This window comes from Corapipo altera, unplaced genomic scaffold, assembly GCF_003945725.1.
Source record: "Corapipo altera isolate COAL_440 unplaced genomic scaffold, ASM394572v1 71, whole genome shotgun sequence".
Taxonomy (NCBI): domain Eukaryota; kingdom Metazoa; phylum Chordata; class Aves; order Passeriformes; family Pipridae; genus Corapipo; species Corapipo altera.
Window position 1 is genome coordinate 199863 of NW_020884916.1, and position 17063 is coordinate 216925.

General features: G+C 56.8%; 3 protein-coding genes across 22 annotated transcripts; 1 reads left to right on the top strand and 2 right to left on the bottom strand.

Moving 5' to 3' along the window:
- Positions 1-2325: 2325 nt before the first annotated feature.
- On the bottom strand, positions 2326-10717 carry ARCN1 (archain 1). Its single transcript, XM_027655618.1, has 10 exons — positions 10520-10717; positions 9244-9507; positions 8427-8606; positions 7963-8168; positions 7396-7557; positions 6598-6763; positions 5217-5364; positions 4805-4913; positions 4452-4656; positions 2326-3900 (listed from the first exon to the last, which is right to left on the bottom strand). Exons 1-10 carry the CDS (start codon positions 10715-10717, stop codon positions 3811-3813), a joined length of 1728 nt encoding a protein of 575 aa, XP_027511419.1. The 3' UTR covers positions 2326-3810.
- IFT46 (intraflagellar transport 46) lies at positions 10676-14258 on the top strand. 3 transcript variants are annotated; one of them, XM_027655635.1, is made up of 11 exons: positions 10701-10757; positions 10854-11027; positions 11104-11231; positions 11595-11669; positions 11768-11861; positions 12149-12277; positions 12679-12800; positions 12884-12950; positions 13198-13258; positions 13494-13579; positions 13921-14258. In XM_027655635.1, the coding sequence occupies exons 1-11, from the start codon at positions 10716-10718 to the stop codon at positions 14014-14016; spliced, it is 1074 nt and encodes a 357-aa protein (XP_027511436.1). In that variant the 5' UTR covers positions 10701-10715; the 3' UTR covers positions 14017-14258. The 3 variants fall into 3 exon arrangements, with proteins under 3 accessions (XP_027511438.1, XP_027511436.1, XP_027511437.1); XM_027655636.1 differs by having other exon boundaries at positions 12682-12800; XM_027655637.1 differs by lacking the exon at positions 10854-11027 and having other exon boundaries at positions 10676-10757.
- Positions 12224-17063, bottom strand: TMEM25 (transmembrane protein 25). Of its 18 annotated transcripts, none has more exons than XR_003529716.1 (7): positions 16734-17063; positions 16168-16452; positions 15642-15932; positions 15283-15567; positions 15095-15181; positions 14889-15020; positions 12224-12313 (listed from the first exon to the last, which is right to left on the bottom strand). XR_003529716.1 is itself a non-coding variant. In XM_027655623.1 (7 exons), the coding sequence occupies exons 1-6, from the start codon at positions 17032-17034 to the stop codon at positions 14924-14926; spliced, it is 1326 nt and encodes a 441-aa protein (XP_027511424.1). In that variant the 5' UTR covers positions 17035-17063; the 3' UTR covers positions 12224-12313; positions 14889-14923. The 18 variants fall into 18 exon arrangements, 16 of the variants coding, with proteins under 16 accessions (XP_027511424.1, XP_027511432.1, XP_027511421.1 ...); XM_027655623.1 differs by having other exon boundaries at positions 14889-14986; positions 15081-15181; XR_003529715.1 differs by lacking the exon at positions 12224-12313 and adding an exon at positions 14201-14310.

Genomic DNA, 17063 nt, shown 5'->3' on the forward strand with positions numbered 1-17063 from the left:
CTCGCTCCCCATCAGCATGGCCAGGTGCCAGCAGCAGGCAGGCAGACCCCAGAGCTGCACCGTGTGCTGCTGGCCAGGACACACTCTTGAGGGAGCACAGCCTGGCAGACCCTGCCGTGCGGTGTCAGCCATGCCTGGGACGCAACATGGAAGAGGCAGGCACATGGCACCCCTTGCCGTGGCCTCTCCTCCCCACTCGTGGCCGGGTGAGTCACAGGAGGCGCTGGAGTGGCCGAGCTAACGGGTGCACACGGCAGAGCATCGCAGCCTCCGGCCAACTTGGCTGCCTGCTCGCTCCCCATCTGCTAACGCAGTTAGGGCGCGCTCACCCCTTCCCACACCCTCTGCCCCGGTAAACAACCAGCCCTTCCGGCGGCAGCTGGGAAGGGGGAGCCCGTCTCCAGCACAGAGCCAGAGGGCAGCGAGGAGCCTGCTCCTGGCCGCTACCTCCGGGTCTGGGGCTGACCCACAGCGAGCAGGGGAGACTCAGCCGGCCCCATCCCACCCAGGCAAGGGGCGGTGGGGGCTCCATTGCGGTTGCTAGGACAACGCCACGATCCTGGCAATAACACCACCGTAAATCAGCCGCCAGACAGCTCCAGCGGGAGCCGAGGAATCCCGGCCACACCCGCTGATTTCATCGCTCCCGGGAAGTGCTCCCGCACCACTGCAGCACAGCTGTGCTCCTGCCGAGGCCCTGCCAGCATCACACCTCGGGCTCTCCACAGACTGGGGGTTGCCCACCATGTACTCAGGTCGGAGAGGGCGTACAGCCTTGCTTTCCTGCACCCAACGCTCCCCCAGGTGAGCCAGCTCCAAAGGCTTCTGACACCATACGCAGTCCCAACCACTGCTGCAGCTCGAGCACCGACCCCAGCATCAGCGTGTGCCTCCAGACACTGCAACACAGACAGGGAAACCTCCACCATGAGCTCCAGACCCCTCAAGGCTGCACAGTGGAAAGCTGCTCCTCAGAACACTCTTCTGTCCGATGATGACTTCTCAACTGCAGGCCAGAGACTCAGCTCAGCGAGGAGCCTCTGTGACTCCCACTAATGACATCTCACAGACATAGCTTTGGTGGGTCTTGAATCCAGCCCTTGGCATGAACTCATCACCCAGCCCTGTGTTTGCTGGGAGAGGGGCAGGGTGAACCTCCCCTCTCCAAAACAGGCATCGAGCACTCTCTGGTGTCTGGCTGACAGCAAGGACCCCTTGCTGTGCAATCCTGTGGGTCCATCCCCCTGCATGGCACCCTGCCCTGCTGCCCCCCCATATACCAACACATAGCACCACAGAGCAAAACCCAAACATACAAGGAGTTACCAAAAAAGCACCCGACAGTGCTGCCTCACGTCTGAGCTGCCTGTGGTGCCTGGCCAGGGGAGCTGCCCCCCTGCAGCCTGCGCCTGGTGCCCAGAGAGGGCTGGCAGCTTGCAGGGCAGCTGGAGGAATGGGGGAGAGGGCGGCCCTTCGGCACAGCAGCTGGACCTTCTGGGGCTGCCAAATTCCTCTGGCTTTCTGACAGCGGCTGAAGGGGCTGTGGCAGGAACGTGGCAGGAAGCTGGAGTAAACAAAGTCCAGCCATGGAGCAGGGTCCGGCCAGGCCAGCACCGTTCCCAGGCTCCCCAAGAGGATTCAGGGACAGCAGAGGTGGCCTCAGGCCAAGCACCATCTCCCCCTCCAACTGCCCTCCAGCTGCAGCAGGATTTGGATGGGAGAGCCTTGTCCAGCCTCCCACAGAGACCATGCTGCTCTGGGGGCTCCCACACCACCAAACTCACCACTGATGCAGACTACTGGACCCAGACCCAGCTCCCAGTCCACCCACACACCCCTAAAGCATTGTGCACTGACCAGTTGTATGGCTGACGGGGTCTTTCCTACTTTACTGCCTGCAGCTCCTTCCTTGCTCCCCTCCCAGAGTGCCCCGGGGGGCAGGGATCCCAAACACGTTCCACGCCCTGACAGGAGCCAAGGCGGGTAAGCCCCTTCCCCTCGCCCCCGCCACATCACAAAGCTGCCCCCAAAGCACTGAGAAGGTCCCTGCAGGGCAGGACACGCTGAAACCAGCCTCACAGGCTCCCCAACGCAGGGGTCGCCTGGGCCACGAGTAGGGGAGGGTCCCACCCCATCCCGGCAGCCGCTCACCTTCACTCCCCTGGACAGGCAGCCTCTCCCGGACTCTGCCGCCGCCGCTCCGCTGTCCGACACCGTCCGCCACGGCCGTGTCCCCGCCCCGCCCGGTGCCGGCCCCGTCCCGCCCCCGCGGGGCCTGGGCTGAGCGGCCCCGGCTCCGGAAGGACCTCACGACCCCCAGCCAGCTCCTTTGACAGTACTTTATTTGATTAGACTCAGTATTCTCTGTGTACACTGGAATGTGCTCTATTCCCTAGGCCAGGATCATATGGGGTTACAAAAAGGGGAGATCTCAGCTCGGTTTAAATATCACCCTCCAACGAATGTAAGAAAAAAAAAAAAGCTCCTTGGATGCTTGAACTAGCCTCGACTCCATTTTAAAAATCATACAGACAAGCAGCTCTGGAACAGGACCAGGTTACTGGGATTCATTGCCTACTTTGCTAGGGAGGAGGGTTTGCCCTCCCAGGACAGGACCAGGGTTGATTTCTCTCTCAGGTGCTGCCAGCAGAGGAGAGACCACGGACTTCTTTGGCAGAGGACCCCAGGGGCCCATGACAGGCTGGCTGTCTCTCACAGAGCACAGTACATGCACTTCTAGGGCCTTTGCCTTCCACACACACACTCAGGCCCTCCGGCCAGAGGTGAGGTGTGCCCGGGGGCAGGTGACACTTGTGACAGGCTCCAGCCACACAGGTGAGATGAGTTGTGAGGGGAGCACAGGTCTGTGAGATGAGGCAAATAATGCTGGTGAGGCAGTGGGGAGAGGAACAGCTCAGATCAGCCCCCATGTTTCCTGGAAAACAGCGTTTCCTTCTCCCCCACCTGCCAGCGCTGAACAAACACTGTTTTGGGACATGTTCTGACCAGCAGGCAGAGTTACCCGGGTTCAGCTCCTTTTACCCAGGCAGGAAAAGCATTCTGCCTCCCCAGATACCAAAAGGGCCTTGCAAAGGACACGCAGCTGGTTCTAACCTAACTAAACCTCCTCCAAAGCCTGGCCCAAGAGCAGCTGTGGCAGACAGCGAGGACACAGTCCCCTATGGAAGCTCTCCCCCTGCAGCAGGAGCCAGAGCACCTGGAGCTGAGCCATCGCAGCACAGCAGGGCTCAAGGAACGGCAGTAACCTTGTGGGGCAAAAGGACCAAAGCCCCTGGTCCCTCTTACCCACCCTGTGCCCCTGCTACGATCTCCCCACCTCTGAGGCCAAGGGCAACTTGCTCAGCAGCCCCACACACGTTCTCTCAGTGCCTGCTTTCCTCAATGGAAACGAGAGCTGGAGGACGAGGAGAAATCAAAATGTAAGCACCAACAACGGAACAGCATGTGACGCTTTGGGAGGGTAGGGAACGATGTCTGGTCGGCTCTGGGGCTGAGCTCCGGGCGTCGCCAGGGGAGGAGGGAACACATCAAAGTCAGGCTCTCTGCGGAGATCTTGCTTTTCTGCCGGCCGGTAAAAATCTGCCAAAGAAATTTGTGGCCTTTCCCCCCACGAGCACGTCAATTCTCTTCCAAAAATGTCTGTGGCCCAGGAATGCTGCAGATGGCAGACGGAGCCACATGTCCTAGCAGAGGGGGCTGCGGCGTTCCCAACATTCAGAATAAACGTCGGTCTCTTTTTTTTGTTTTAATTTAAAAAATTTCTTCCTTTGCGCTTCCCCACGTCTAGCATTACAGGATTTCGTACTTGTCCACCAGGAAGGTGGTTTCAGTGGAAAACCTTACAGGGCTGTTCCCGTCTACCTGGGTCACTTTGGTAACCTGTGGAGACAACAAGCAGTGTTAGCTCAGCATCGAACCCCGTTCCCCACCACAGCGATGCTGTGTTTCCCAACACTGGAATGGTCATGAGGGAAGAACTGACCCGGCACCTTTAAACCACAACTCAGCCCTGAAACAAAGACCTTTGTTCCCAGGAAACCTGAAAGAGTGATCTTCTGTGGTAACTGTGTCTCCACTGAGGAGTGAAAGGGCAGCTGCTGGCTACACTTCAGTGGGGGCAGACAGTCATATGCTGAGCAGTGTTTTGGCTCCAAGGCCGATGGATTCTCTAATGAAGTCTGAGGGGAATTAATGATTCCTCAGAGGCATGAAGGCACAACTGAAACTGCAGGCAAGCTCTGGGAGGTGTCAGCTGCCAGTGCTGTCTGCTGGCACTCCCAAATCCAGTTATCTCAGTAGCAAGTAAATGTCAACCCCTCAGCCATGGCCAGTGGGACAGCAATGCCCCGCTGCAGCACGGCCAGTGTCAGTCAGACAGGGACTGAGGCAAGAGTGACATCACACCTGTGGAGCACCAGCAGTGACCATACCTGTATGTTGCAATAGTTCTTTTTGGAAACGAAGGTGACTTGCACCGGGAAGAAGTCGTTTGGCTGCCCCGCTATGCTGAACTCCAGGCTGCCACTCTTGTTTTTGGCATCTATCACTGGCAGGCACCACTCGAGGAGGTTTCTCCGGCTGTCGTGGCGATACTCGCCATCAATCTCCCCAATCACTGGGGTGCCGACACCAGACCTAGAGCAGGCAATGAGAAGTGAAAATAACTTCCCTGCATGGAGCTAAGAAAGTGCCTGTAACACCTGTCAGCTTGACCAGACCCACAAACCAGGGAGGAGAAGGAGGTGGACTTGTTAGTGCTGCTCGGACAAGGAATGTTACTTACGGCAAGGGGATGGTGATGATCACATCGTTCAGCTCTAGGCTCTCCTCTTGCAACTCATATTCAATGTTGACATCACAACTGTTCCCGCTCTCTGAGGGCCAGCAGTTAACTGTGGGCACAGAGACAGTGTGTGAACCACGCAGGCCTTCCACATGAAGCAGGCTTTCACTTCGAAATGCCCAGCCAAGTCATCCCCTAGAAATTCTGACTTTAAGAAAAGCTCTGTTTTCTTTGAGAGCATTACAAAAAATGCACACTGCTGAGGGCAGGCACTGTCCACTGGATACATACAGGATCTCCAAGGTCTCACACTGTGCCATGCTCCAGGCAGCCCAGCTGCCGCAAGGTGGATACAAACAAGCAGCCCACAAACATCAGCCTCTTCCACCAAAGCTCCCAGACTCGCACTCACTCGTCAATGGAATGAAAGACTCTTCCGTGGTCTGCAACCTCCACTTCAGCACACCCACGTCACTGTTAATAGGGAATGACTTCTCTGGGTTCTTCAAACCAATCTGTGACTCTGTAGTGAAGAGCTTCTTGTCCACGTTTGGGTGAGTCTGAAAGAAGAACACATGTCCAGGCTGTAGGTAAGCCCAAGGACAGAACTGTAGGTAATGCAGGTTCTACCAGGACAGGCCTACAGAGTGTTTTTCTTGACAAAACACACATCAGGCTTGCTCCTGGCTCAGAAGTCCATCTGGAGCACACCTGCTTATCAACTTGGGATTCCTTGCAGGAAATGCTGATCTGACAAGAAGGATCCACATCACTGCCATTCTTACATGTCACTGCGCCAGAGACTCTAGCAATACATGCCCTGGGCTGGTACTTACAAAACAACTCCTCAAATCCTAAAGAACATACTGCAGGTCCACAGCACACATTTCTCTTGAAGAAAAATCAACCTAGTGCTGCTGGGAAAAACAGTATGAAACCACACTACTATGACCTCCCTCAGCAACCTTAACGCACGTATGTGTCAGAAGCCAAACTCCATTTAAACACACGCTTCACAACTGTGAGCATGAGCAGCTTTTTGGAAGCAGAGGCTTTCTGCAAATCACTGTTAAGTTCCACTAGAAAAACAAGAGTCAGCACAGGGTTTGGCCTCATCTTCCACTCAAAGCAGTGCCCAGGGGCACTGCTGTTAGAGACTCACTCATGGGATGTGCTGGAAGTCGATTTGCAGTCAGTGATGTATGGACAAGCCCCTGGCAAGGGGTGACCCAGAGTGTGTCAAAGCAACACCACCTCCAGGGATCAATATGGTCATACAGAAAAATGGAAGGACAAATCTCCCAAGAACCTTCTGAGCTGCTACTACCGACTGTGATCAAGTGCTCCAGCAATCATCCCAGGTACAGCAGTGACAGGACAAGGGACCCCAGGAAGAAATGGCTCCAGAGAGAATAAATTCATTCCCCATTGTCACAGAAGTTTGTTCACCTACTCCCAGTCCACAGCTGCAACTGACATCACACAAACAGGCACCAAGCAACACACTAGGCTGCTGCAAAGTCCAAGTGAGGTCACCCAGCATGCCAATGTGCACTGCTGGGCAGATAAGGCTCCAACGGCAGGATGGCAAGCACCGAGACCGCATTTCTCTAGTGAACTTCAATCCTTTGAGCATGACTGGCCCTGCACTGAGTACTCCCATTTCCAATGCATTTGCTGAGAAAGCTGGATGAGAATACAGGACAGTAACATGCTCAAATGTTTCCAATTTTTTTTTCCCTGGAAAACAACAAAAGCACGTTCAACAGCATAGGACTCCAGATAGGCTTTACCTGCAGCTGCACTCCCCTCTTGTCTTCGTTTTCTACATGCAGGCGAATCCGTGCAAACTTTTCATCGGAGATGTGCAGCATGATCATGCCATGCAGCTCCATGTTCTGCAACCCTCCATCACGGCCACAAGTCAAGGAGATTTTCTCCTCTATTTTCATGTGCACACTAGACAGACAGAGAAAAAGCTCAAGTCCTGTGCTCATCTCCCAGGCAGCAGAGAGATCAGTGCTCAGGAAGGACAGGCTGTGCGTACTGAGCAAGAGCTCCTGAACAGAACAGCATGGCCAGCGCCATGGGGGCTAATGCTGCTCTGACAGGTGAACTCAGGGGCAGGAGAATCCATGGATACGGGTCTGCAAGGGATGGGACCCCAGTTAAACAGCATGATGCAGCACCTCAACATGTTGGTCACTCAAATCCCCTCTGCCAGGCCACAGCACTCCAGGCACTAAAAGCTTCTGAACTGCTGCATGTAAAATGAAGCGTGAATGCCTCCATCCCGAGTGGCAATGAGGCAGGGAAACAGGGAAAACAGTGGCTATTTGAAGGCAAAAGGCACAGAAAATTCCCAACCTCAGCTCAACAATGGATGGACGTCCCATTTTAGTTAGGAAGATGCCTAACCAAAGCTATTTACTTTCTTGCTGCCATGCTTTCCCAGATTTTGCCCACCGACTCATAGTTACAAGGTAAGGGAGCACAGGAAAAAGCCTAAAAGGAACAGGAAGGCTCTCTCCCAGGGCCACACACAGGGAGAGCTGTGAGGAGACCACTTCCAAAACAAGGGCAGCACTCACCTCTCCATGTTAACAGGAGGAGCGAGAACTTTGGCTGCTTCCGCAGAGCGCTTGCCTACAGAAGTCATGATATTTTCTCCTTCTGATTTCAGCTTGTCCACAAAGTTGTCCACCTCCTTCCCCTTAGCGCCGAGCTTCAAGGCTTTACTGGGACCTGAAGGTCTAAACAGAGGTCAAGTCAGCTCACTGCAACAGGTTCCTCCTTCCTGGTTATCTTCAAGTACTATAACAACCATCCCAACACCACACCATTCACTTTGGAACCCTTTATTGGGGAGAACATGCACAGTACTATTGTCTTACGTGTGAGGTGCTAAGCTATAATTTAGATCTGGATTCTGTTCTGTGTATTACCAGGAGTTGAGACCTCTTTTTCTCACACAAAATGGGAAGCTCATTGCTTATCCAAGATTCCAGGGAGACTACAAGGGGTGTTACTGTGGTATATGGCACAAATGCTCCTCAGCAGTTACACAGATGAGGAACCTGTGTTAGAACTTCTCTTTGGGCACATAGTTTGAGCCTCCGCCGGCTCCAGAGAACATTTGCCACCTGCTGTCCCCCTACCTGGCTGGTGCTGGTGCCACTTTGGGCTTCTCTGTCTCAATGATGGTCTCTGTGATCATTGCTGCCGTCGTGCCCCCAGACACGGCCGAGCTGCCGAAGCCCCCAAACCCGGGTGCCTTCTTGCCGTGTCTCTCTGCATCCCTCCTGGCCTGCTGCAGCTCCTTTGCTTTACGGCGCATCTCAGCTTTTGCTTCGCGTTCCTGCGTCTGAAAGAAGAGACAGGAGGCTGACGGAGCTTTGCAACCTCAACTTCAGCCTGGCACAGGAACTAAGTGCAGTTGCCCACAAACCCCTTGCCAACAAAAATGAAACAAGATACAGGTTTAGACAGATACAGAATACAAGTTTACAAAAAAGCTAAATAACTGTATGGCCTACCAAAGTGGAGGAACACCTCTGTATAGCAAAGGCGGCATTTCCCAGACATGACACCTTGTGCCAAGCTCGCAGGTGTCCGTGCTCACCTCTCGGACTGCCCGGAACACCTTTTCCTCATGCGAGTCCATCTCAGTGAAGGTCCGAATTTGCGCCAGATTTACATTCTCGCGGTAGCCCAGGGCGACGATTTCATCAAATGCAAAGATCAGGTCAAAGCAGTGTTCAGAGATCTCATTCTCCTCCAGAGCTCGACAGTATTCAGGGATCTAGTAGGAGAACACATTTTAAAGGAGTGCCCACAGAGAGTACTGTGTAAACACTTTCCTTCTGCCATCCCAGAGGTCACAGCTGTGCTGACCCTCCCAACCCCAGTGCACCCTTCCGCTGCTCCAGGTACCATTAAGCTGTTGATAAACAAGATGAAGTTTTGCCATTATTAGTTTTTCCACAGTAAAATCCTTAGAGAACCTCTCAGCTTCCTTGTAACACTAACTCAGAGGAGCCAAACTGCATGCTAGGGCCAGCAGATTTCCTGAAGATAGTTTGATTGTATGAAGACACAAACTTGCTTCTTCAGGATCCCTGCAAAGCAACCTGCACTTGTAACATCATGTTACTTTTTGAAGTAATATAAGCCTTAGGTTAATAATACAGAGAACGTTTAATGCTAAATTACGATCAGCGCTTTGGTCTCATCAACTGAACTACAACTGAAGATTTCTTATGTAGTAGTTCAAAACTACCACGAAGACTTCGGAGCTTTCTTCCCAGTCAGGAAGGGAAGCTCTGGAACACCAAGCTGCCAGGTAGAGGCAGGCAGTGCTCCAGCACCAGCTCAGAAACGGTGCCCCACAAGAGCGCCGTTCCAGGCTACGGCCACATCACCGAGTGACAGATCCTTACCACTCTAGAGAACAGCCGGAGTGTTTCCAGGTCTTCCAGGATGTTGCTGTTCTTGGTCGTGATCAGCACCATGTAGAGCTTCTCCATGGGCTGGTAGACGTACCGCACGCTCTCCGTCTCCACGAACGTGTGCTGCTTCCCCGTGTTCATCAGCTTTGGGAACGCCGCCAGCAGCCCCTCGATGCGGGTGCGGGTCATCTCCACGAACTGCCGGGACACGATGGCCTTCCCCGCCTTCGTGCATACGGCGGCTGCCAACAGCACCTGGGCGAGCAGAGCAGGTGAGCCTGGCCCACAGAAAGGATCACTTCCCACCACACCTTACCTGCATGCACTCAGAATGTGATTTTATGTCTTTTTCTGTGACTGGGAACTGAATTATGCAAAGAACAGAGATACCTTTGTTTTTCTTTCTCTGTCTCTCCCCATTCCATGTTCTGTCCCTACGTTAACCTCAGAGCTCTCCCTGCTCCAGTCAGGCAAATGAACCCATTCCTGATTCCACACACACCCAGGTGTAACAACCTGCAGGAGCATCAGGGGAGGCTCCAGGAGATGGACTTTTTCATCAGGCTGCCCCAGCTTACTACACACAGGAACGCTGTGAAATGTGACATCTCTCCCAGTGCCACACGCACAGCACAGCCAGGTTGATGCAGCCCCGGTTATCACCCACAGGCCTCAGGTGCCTCCCGGGCAGCTCGCAAGCGTTATCACTCGCCGGCTGCACTTTGTCTTCCTTCTTCTCTCTGTCTGCCCAGACTTCCTCCCAACATTTCCCTCTCACAGATCACTTTCTTAATTACCTTTGTCAGAATAACGCTGTTCTGCACTTCAGAGCTTTTAAATCCCCAAACGGACAGAAAGTACCCGAAACCCTTCAACACGGCATCACTGGTCCCTGCCGCAGGCGGAGCCGTGCGCGGGGGGTCTGTGCTGATCCCCACACCGCTGCCACGGGGAAAAGGAGCCGGAGCAGCCCCGCGAGAAACAGAGCTCTCAGGGCCACAGCGCGGGGCAGGCGGGCACCGCCCGCCCGGCTACACCTGAGACCCCGAACGTGCAGCAGCCGGCTCAGGAAGCACCGCGGCTCCGAGACAGCAGGGGTGAGCTGCCGCGGCCCCGCCGGCATCGGGCGGCAGCGCCGCGCTCCGTCCCGCCAGGCCGCGGACTCCAGCGCCGGCCTGCGCGCGGGCCCGGCGGGCCCGGGGGCTGCCCCAGAGACTGCCGCGAACCCCGCGCCGCCCGCGGCGGGCGGGTCCGGCCCTTCTCTTACCATGGCGGCGGCGGCGGCGGCAGCGGGAGCAGCGCTCGGTCCGTCCGGTCCCCGGGCGGCCCCGCAAGATGGCGGCGCCGCGCCACGTCCGCACCCGGAAATGTCGTCACGGGGGGCGGGGAGGTGACTCCTCCCCGCCGCCAGGGGGCGCGCGCGCCCCAGGGCCGCTCTGGCCAGCCGGAGGGGTAGCGTTGCCATGGCGACGGCAGCGGCGCGAAGGGACACGGGGAGGGCGGAGGTGGGACACGGAGGGACCCGGGGGGACCCGGGGGGACCGGGGGCAGTGGATGTGGGCCCTGGGCCGCACTGCCCCTGACTTTGCCTCTCGGCGTAGCCCCGCCCGGTGGAGAACCAGCCGTACGACGAGAGCCTGGAGCTGCCCGAGGCCGATCCCGGGGCCCGCTCGCCACGGGCGGGGGGCGCGGGCCGCCCGCGGGGCTCCCGCCGGCCCACGGTGTCCGGCGGCGCCGCCGAGCGCGGGAGCGGCGAGCGGGGCGGCAGCGGGAAGGTACGAGCGGGGCGGGCGGGGGGACGGCCCGGCGACACCCGGGGACACCCGGTGAGAACGTGGTTCTCTCGCCCAGGAGGAGGCAGTGGCCCACCCCGCCGCCCTCAGCGAGGACGACGACGAGGACGATGAGGACTCGGAGGAGGATTCGTCGGAGAGCGACTCGGAGGATGACTCGGAGGAGCAGGGTGCCGCGCTGGAGGGGTGAGCGGCATTACCGGCTGGACGAGCTGGGGCCGGGGCTGGTGGGGGCCATACGGGACTCTGTGCTGATCCCCTGATCAACCCAAGGTGTCAGCCAGCCTTGGGAAGGACCATCTCAAACATGTCACTCAGCTCCTGATAATCCTCCTTTTCCAACGTTTTCAGCTCCAAAGCCATTGCTGTCCATACGTCTGCCTTTGTGCAGAGCACTTAGCCCCTTTCTGACAACTCTTTGTGGAGCTATATGATCACAACTATCCCTCACTCAAGTACTTTTCTTGGCCAGCAGGTCCAAGGCAAAACAGGGCCCAGTAGAACCTGCCACATATTAATCTTTGCCCATGACTCTCTTCCTTTCTTTAGTGACTTCAATCCAGCAGATTTTGACTACCTGCAAGTGTCTTCTGAAATCAAAGACCTCTTTGAATACATCAAGAGGTGAGTGGAAGGGTTTTGGCCTGCTCTTGGCTCTCTTTTGTGTCAATTACTGCAGCACAGTTCCTGGTCACAGATGCTGTGGTGGTGTTTTTTTGCAGGTACACTCCCAAAACAGTAGAGATCGAGCACAAGCTGCAGCCTTTTATTCCAGACTTTATTCCTGCTGTTGGGGATATTGATGCATTCCTAAAGGTACAGTTTCTTCAGGTTCCTGTCCTGGCCCTGCCCCGCGGGGCAGTGGGTGTGGTGGGGGCTGGTCAGGACATAATGGGCAGAGACCTGGAAAGGTACACCCGGTGGCTGGGTCACCTCTCACACAGCACTTAGGTAACTTGGGGTAAGGGCTGGGTTTTCCCTTCTCCAACACCACGTGCTGTTCAGGCAGCACTGTACTGAGTACACACATCTGAGGGAGCTCACGGAGAGGCTCTGTACAAACCTGCCCTGGACTCCGCAGAGAGGGCTCTGTTCTCCTGCAGGTTCCCCGTCCTGACTGGAAGCCTGACAACCTTGGCCTGCTGGTCCTGGATGAGCCCTCGACCAAGCAGTCAGATCCCACCGTGCTCTCTCTTTGGCTGACAGAGAACTCCAAGCAGCACAACATCACAGTGAGTCAGGGAGAGGGAGGTTGCACTTGCTGCACACTGCTTGGAGTGAAACCACGGCATTTTACTCTTACTTTTGTCTCTGTGACTCCAGTGTTGTGGTACAACTGAGAACTTGACTGTAAATGTAGCAAAAATGAACCTTTTGCTTTAATCAATAGCTTTAAACTGCAGCCAAAATGCAAATTTTGGTACAGACTGTGAGTCTGTTCCCTTCGGGTGATGCTTTATTTCCTTTTGGTTGTCCATACCTGGTTTTAGTTGGCGTTTTGCCTGCAGAAATCCATTGATAAAGTGCAGTTGGGAAAGAGAGAAGCCCTGGTTCAGCCCAGGAGCGAACACAGGGTTCCCAAAAAGCCTCAAAACACCACAAAACACTTCCAGGTTTATATTTGTGTTTTTAGCAGCAGATAAAAGTGAAGAGTTTGGAGAATGCAGAGAAGAACCCCAAAGCCATTGACAGCTGGATTGAAAGTATCAGTGAACTGCACCGCTGCAAACCTCCTGCCACAGTCCATTACTCCAGGTGATCCCTGACGTCAGCTCACCGCAGTCTGGCAGTGGAAGGTTGTGTGTGATCCTAAAGTTTGTTTTTCTCTTCCCTGGCAGGCCAATGCCTGACATTGAGACCCTGATGCAGGAATGGTCACCGGAATTTGAGGAGCTCTTGGGAAAGGTATGTTGTCTGAGTGATCAGTAATTAGCTCAACGCATGGACTTAGAAACCATCTGCCATGAAAGCCAGGTGCCTGCTCCATCCCAAAGCTCAGCCCGCTCAGATTTGTTCCTCCTCACCACTTCCCCCTTGCCAGAAGTCGGAGAACAGCCCAATGCTGGAATTCCCAGCTGCTGCCCCAGTGGCCTGCGTGTGCTCCCGGGCTCCTGCAGTCCAGGAGCAGAGCTGATGGCCCCGTCTGTTCCAGGTGGGCCTCCCGACCGCGGAGATGAGCTGTGACCTCACTGAATACATCGACATGATCTGTGGTGAGCTGGGGAGGCTGTGCTGGGGACACAACTTGCTGCTGGCCTGGCGCTCTCACTGAAAGCCAGAGGCTTTAGCTGGAGGCTGCTGCCTCAGTGGGAAATGGCTCTTGTACTGCAGGGGACTGCAGTCTTTGGTGCACGGAAGCCCAAATGATGGTGGGCAGTGGGGAGCTCAGCTCTTCCTGACAAGGGTGCAAGCCCAGGTGCCCTCACACACTGCTGCTCTTGCCCGTAGCCATTCTGGACATCCCTGTGTACAAGAGCCGGATCCAGCCTCTGCACGTCCTCTTCTCCCTCTTCTCGGAGTTCAAGAACTCGCAGGTAGGCAGCTCCAGCCAGGTGCTGCTCACCCAGCTGGCAGCATTGCCCAGGTCCTGTTTGGCTTTCTGGAGCAGTGGGTGTGTGCAAAGGGCTGGTGGGCCCTGGGAACCTGTTCTCAGCTGCTCCTGTCCCTGGTGCCTCTGCCTGACGCAGGGAGCTCAGCTGCGCTGCCGAGCTGGGGCACCACGTTGTTCAACAGGCCAGCACGAGCCAGAGCATGTTTCCTCGGGGCACTGCTGAGCACACAGCTCACACACAGCTGATGTGGCCAGTGTGTTCAGGTGCATGTGCTCTGAGCAACAGAGTCGGATATTTGCACGAGCACATTCTTTTCCCTGCAGCACTTCAAGCCCCTGGCTGATGGGCAGAAAGGCAGGAGCCCACCATCCAACCCACCCTCACAAGCGGCAGAGGCAGAGGTGGTGAGCTTTACCTGAAGCTTCACATTAAACCCTCATCTCCCGGGTCACTGTCTGCTGCTGGACACCAAGCTGTGCCCAGAGCAGGCTGTGAAATGTCACACAGCACATCAAAAGCCTCCTTGGTCTTGGAGACATTACTAGGCTGTTCTGTGTTTGGAGAGTAGGACTTGACTCATCATTTTTGTTGCAGAAGCTGCCTAATGGCTGTTTTTGACTTGTTCCCAAGGAGTTCAGCATTAAACCAGCCTTTCAAAGTGTCAGGCTCCCTGTGCTGTATGTGCTGCAGAACAGAGGTTTCTCGAGCACACGCTACAAGGTTGGAGCAAACAGGAATAAATTCCACACTCAGACACAACACTCAGATCTGCCCAGGGTGTTCCTAGTCTGACCTGGGGATCTCCAATCTGTCTGCCCCTTATTACTGAGTCCACTTTTCCTGTTCTCAAGCCCTTTATCTCCTGCCAAGGAAAATAACCTGCGCGGCACCACACAGACGCTCGAGTTTAGTTTATTGCTGTTGGAACGACTCTCCCCAGCCCCTGCCCTACTGCCTGCCCACCCATCTGCCACAGCAGCAGCAGGGGCAGGGGCAGAGAGGATCATGCAGCAAGCGAGTCACAAACCTGCTAAAGCAAGGCTGGTGCTTGGCCTTACCCTGGGAGGAATCACAGCACTAGAGCCTGGCTATAAAGAGCTTTGATGCGTTTTGATTATAACAGTCTATTGGGAAAGTGAATGGGCTACATAAAAACATGCCTTGGCTGACAGCACAGCTCCTGAGCCCTGCAGCACGCACTGTAGCACAGAGCCAGGGCTGCTCAGCGCCCACCTCCCAGAACAGCCTCCCTGGCACCCTTGGCTGCCCTGCTCCAGGGGCTGGTACGTACCTGGGGCTGGGCACCTGGCTCATGGGCACCGTGACTCACAGCCAGATCTCGTCGCTGCTTACACTGGGCACTTTGTAGATGCGCCCAGACATTGGGAGCTGAACAAAACCTGTAGGACAAACAGCTCATTGCCTTTTGGGGCAACCACGGAGCTCAGTATCCCACTGATACTGAGCGGGGCCACTCGCCCACCTGCACCTCCTCACCAAGCTTGTTGAGGACAAGGTGATTCTCCAGCCCTGGCAGGGCACTATCTTCTCCCCTGGCACCAGCTCCCACATCCTTGGGGGAAGCTGCAGGGCAGAAAAGGAACAAAAGCCAGGACATCTATCCCTCACCAAGGCAGCACTTGTGGCCCTATGTGTCTTGCTGCACTGGTACATTGGGGTTTTACCTCCATCCTCCTGTGCGAGGTCACTGAGGTGCAGGTCAGGCGGCAGGGACCGGGTCTGGCGGGGCAGGCGTGTGCCCTGGGGCTGTGGGTGCTCAGAGCCACTGCAACGGGAGCACTGGCTGGGCAGGCTGCTCCCTTCTGCTTGCCCTGGGCCTGGCACCAGCTTGGGTGAGCGGCACGCCAGGCAGGCAGCACAGGAGCCCAGGCTGAGCAGGGTGGCCAGGGCCAGTGCTGCTCCGACGGCAACACCCAGGAGGGGCAGCTCCACATGGGCATCCAGCAGACCTGCACAGACAGTGCAGCCCCCTCAGCACCCCTCTACACAGCTGCTGTGCTGTGCCCACCCCCCCAACAGCTACCTGTGGGTAGGAGGGAGGTGGTGGTGATGCCCACGCTGTTGGCAGCACTGACGGAGAAGTTCCCAGCCACACTGCTGAGGTGGATGTGGAGCGAGTGGTTGGCCAGCCCTGGGTAGTGTGTGGCACCCAGGAGGAGGAACTCGGAGGCATTGGCCATCACGTGCCCATCCTGGTCCACCCAGGTGATGCTGGCAGGTGGGTTGGCTTGCACCAGCACAAACAGCACCAGGAGGAGGCCAGAACCCTCAACCTCCTGGTAGTGGGCACCTGCCCTCAGGATCTCCGGCTTATCTGGGTAAAAAACAGAAACAGTGAGATGGGCAGGAGGGATGGGGGCAACACAGAGTAGGATTTGTCTCGCCAGGGTCCAGGAGCACTTTCTGCCTCATCTGCATGGGACTGACAAGCTGCTGCTCTACTATGGCTGTGATGGACATAGGTTATGGTGTCCAGCCTCTACCAGGCTGGAGCCCCACACACCCTTCCCACATCCCAGTCTGAAGCAGGCCAGTGCTGTGGACCTTACACTGCACGTTGAGGAGGACAGAGGCATTGTAGGTCTCCCCTGAGGCTGGGTCGGTCAGGGAGCAGTTGAGTTGGTGGTCAGAGCGCCGGGCAGTGAGGGTGAGGGTGCTGGCAGTGCCTGCAGCTGAGAGGTTGGCTTCCTGCCTCTGGCCGTTGAGGTACCAGGCCAGTGTGGCACCGGGCACTGGCTGGGGGACCCGGCAGGTGAAGGCACGGCTCTCCCCCTCCTGCAGCGTGCACACTGTCCACGGCTGCCCGTCGATGGTGGGGCCCAGTTCCCCCAGCCCTGCCGGAGAGCCCGCGGCACGTCAGAGCTGCAGCGGGGGGGTCCTGCTGCCGGAGCTGTGCAACGGACCCCACCACAGCCTCACCTGCTGAGGAGAGCGCCGGGAGGCCGAGCAGCAGGAGGGGGACAAGGGCAGACCCCGGCCAGCCCCTTGGACACCCCATGGCATATCAGCCGTGCTCAGCGCTAGGAGAGAGGCAGCTGGAGCAGGGATATGCGGCCGTCCCCGCGGTGTTCCAGCACACAGCAGGGCCGGAGGTTGTGGCCCGGCTGCACCTTACCTGCGGCATCGCTGCTGCTGCGTCCAGCCCGGTCTGCAGTGCGGCTCTGCGCTGGGCCCCGGCGCGCAGGGCCGTGCATGCGGCGCGGGGGCGGGCCCGGCGCAGCTGCGAGAATCCATCCATCCCTCTGGCCGGGCGCCGCAACTGCCGCCCCCGAGCAGGACCGCTGCGCGCAGCCGCCGGGGCAGGCCCGCCGCACACGAGAGCGGCACCCGGGAGGGATGGGGGATGCACCTTCCCGTGCACCCCATCTCCCTTCTTCAACAGAGGGGCCCAGCCTCACACCCACCAGGGCCCCCATCTCACGGGGCTGTGCGCGCTCGGGAATCG

Bases quoted from the DNA above. Each gene is read 5' to 3' on its own strand.
- TMEM25 (XM_027655619.1), bottom strand. From the start codon at position 17,034: ATGGGGGCCCTGGTGGGTGTGAGGCTGGGCCCCTCTGTTGAAGAAGGG. The intron at 16,453-16,733 runs GTAAGGTGCAGC...GCTCTCCGGCAG, and splicing joins CAGCAGCAGCGATGCCGCAG to GGCTGGGGGAACTGGGCCCC. The intron at 14,987-15,094 runs GTGAGGAGGTGC...GGTTTTGTTCAG, and splicing joins CCTTGTCCTCAACAAGCTTG to CTCCCAATGTCTGGGCGCAT.
- ARCN1 (XM_027655618.1), bottom strand. From the start codon at position 10,717: ATGGCAACGCTACCCCTCCGGCTGGCCAGAGCGGCCCTGGGGCGCGCG. The intron at 8,607-9,243 runs GTAAGGATCTGT...TTCTCCTACTAG, and splicing joins TCCGGCTGTTCTCTAGAGTG to ATCCCTGAATACTGTCGAGC. The intron at 5,365-6,597 runs GTAAAGCCTATC...TTCTTCTTTCAG, and splicing joins AGAGGGGAGTGCAGCTGCAG to ACTCACCCAAACGTGGACAA.
- IFT46 (XM_027655635.1), top strand. From the start codon at position 10,716: ATGGCGACGGCAGCGGCGCGAAGGGACACGGGGAGGGCGGAG. The intron at 11,862-12,148 runs GTACAGTTTCTT...GTTCTCCTGCAG, and splicing joins ATATTGATGCATTCCTAAAG to GTTCCCCGTCCTGACTGGAA. The intron at 13,580-13,920 runs GTAGGCAGCTCC...TTTTCCCTGCAG, and splicing joins CGGAGTTCAAGAACTCGCAG to CACTTCAAGCCCCTGGCTGA.